Genomic DNA, 323 nt, shown 5'->3' on the forward strand with positions numbered 1-323 from the left:
CCATGCCTGAGGCAGAGGAGTCCAGGCAGGGCCAGGAGTGCGTGGAGAAACTGGGGGGTCACGGGAAGAGTACAGCCTTCCAGCTCAACCGGTGAGTGGCCGGTGACCCGGGGCAGGTGGGGGCCAGGGGGCAGGCAGGCTGAGGCATGCCAACAGTGCTGGTCAGGTAGCCGGGGCAGTGGGGGGCAGCATAAAGTCCTGTGGCTAATTAATTTCTATTCCCTTTTCCCCTCAGCATCCCACTGGTGAACCTGTGACGCTCACGGGAGACGCAGAGCTGGCTCCCCCCACCCTCTTGTCACAGCCGGAGAGCGCAGACTCTC

At 63.5% G+C, this 323-nt stretch overlaps 1 protein-coding gene across 1 annotated transcript in view; it reads left to right on the forward strand.

Annotated features, from left to right (window-relative positions):
* Nucleotides 1–257, forward strand: part of PIANP (PILR alpha associated neural protein) — a gene marked incomplete at its 5' end in the record, with an annotated part of 1,449 nt that extends 1,192 nt beyond the window's left edge. Inside the window, 2 exons of the mRNA XM_010141432.1 lie at nucleotides 12–91; nucleotides 236–257. Coding sequence (XP_010139734.1) covers nucleotides 12–91; nucleotides 236–257 — 102 coding nt within the window. The remainder of the gene's footprint in view (nucleotides 1–11; nucleotides 92–235) is intronic.
* Nucleotides 258–323: the final 66 nt, after the last annotated feature.

This window comes from Buceros rhinoceros, unplaced genomic scaffold (genome assembly GCF_000710305.1).
Source record: "Buceros rhinoceros silvestris isolate BGI_N320 unplaced genomic scaffold, ASM71030v1 scaffold5638, whole genome shotgun sequence".
Lineage (NCBI taxonomy): Eukaryota > Metazoa > Chordata > Aves > Bucerotiformes > Bucerotidae > Buceros > Buceros rhinoceros.